This window comes from Penaeus monodon, chromosome 20 (assembly GCF_015228065.2).
Source record: "Penaeus monodon isolate SGIC_2016 chromosome 20, NSTDA_Pmon_1, whole genome shotgun sequence".
Taxonomy (NCBI): domain Eukaryota; kingdom Metazoa; phylum Arthropoda; class Malacostraca; order Decapoda; family Penaeidae; genus Penaeus; species Penaeus monodon.
The window spans coordinates 1388166-1388928 of record NC_051405.1 but is presented as its reverse complement, the minus strand read 5'-3'; the positions used below and the strand labels follow the sequence as shown (position 1 = coordinate 1388928).

Below are 763 nucleotides of genomic sequence, written 5' to 3'. Positions count from 1 at the left end.
CTTAAGAACAAAGTGTCCATAAAGATTACTAAACAAGTAGCTATGGCTTAAAAGACTGGTTAGTATTTAAGAAGAAGTGGAGGCCATTGTGACTACTCAAACTCCTCGAAACTCTCAACTTCAAAAGAAGCAATTTTTTTTTTGCCTTATAATTAATAGATAAAAACAAATTGTTGAACAAGATCTGGTGTGATAATATTTAAACTTTTTTCTCTAGAACCCTTTAGTCTCATTTTCAGGACTTTACACTCTACTCCTCAGGTCGGCCAGACTCTCCTCGACATGTCAGTCTTGCCTTCCGAGTGGCTCCCTAGTCGTCTGGGAACCTAATTCTGCTACCATCGTAGTCGAGGGCGGCGCCCATGGCATTCCCAGAAAAAGCCTGGCCACACCCCTCGGCGGAAGCTCCGTTATCCGCAGAATTAGATCCTTTCTCATTAGCAGCTGGAGGTTCCTGCCTGTCTCTCCCAGGGTCCATTCCTTTCTGGGCATCATTCCCTTTACTGAGGTTTGTATGGAGGGGGGCTTCTACAGGGCCGCTTGTGCCTGGGTTGAGCTCTTGGGTAGTATTGGCTTCCATGGAGTAATTCTTGTGAGCGAACCCCTCATGGGGAAAGGGTTTCTGGCCAGGATTTTTCTTGTAGAACATGCGGCGGATCTGCAAGGAAGACAGTCTAACTGCTCACTGACCTCTATGATACACTAAGGAATGTAATAGGCTGAATATATTTTAAAACATTATGAATTATCCCTTTTTCTCAAT

At 44.2% G+C, this 763-nt stretch overlaps 1 protein-coding gene across 1 annotated transcript in view; it reads right to left on the bottom strand.

The window, feature by feature from the left end:
* The window catches only part of LOC119585568, a 16381-nt gene continuing 15618 nt past the window's right edge, over positions 1 to 763 (bottom strand). Inside the window, exon 3 of the mRNA XM_037934236.1 lies at positions 1 to 658. Within this exon, the coding sequence (XP_037790164.1) occupies positions 311 to 658 (348 nt within the window). The 3' untranslated portion in view covers positions 1 to 310. The remainder of the gene's footprint in view (positions 659 to 763) is intronic.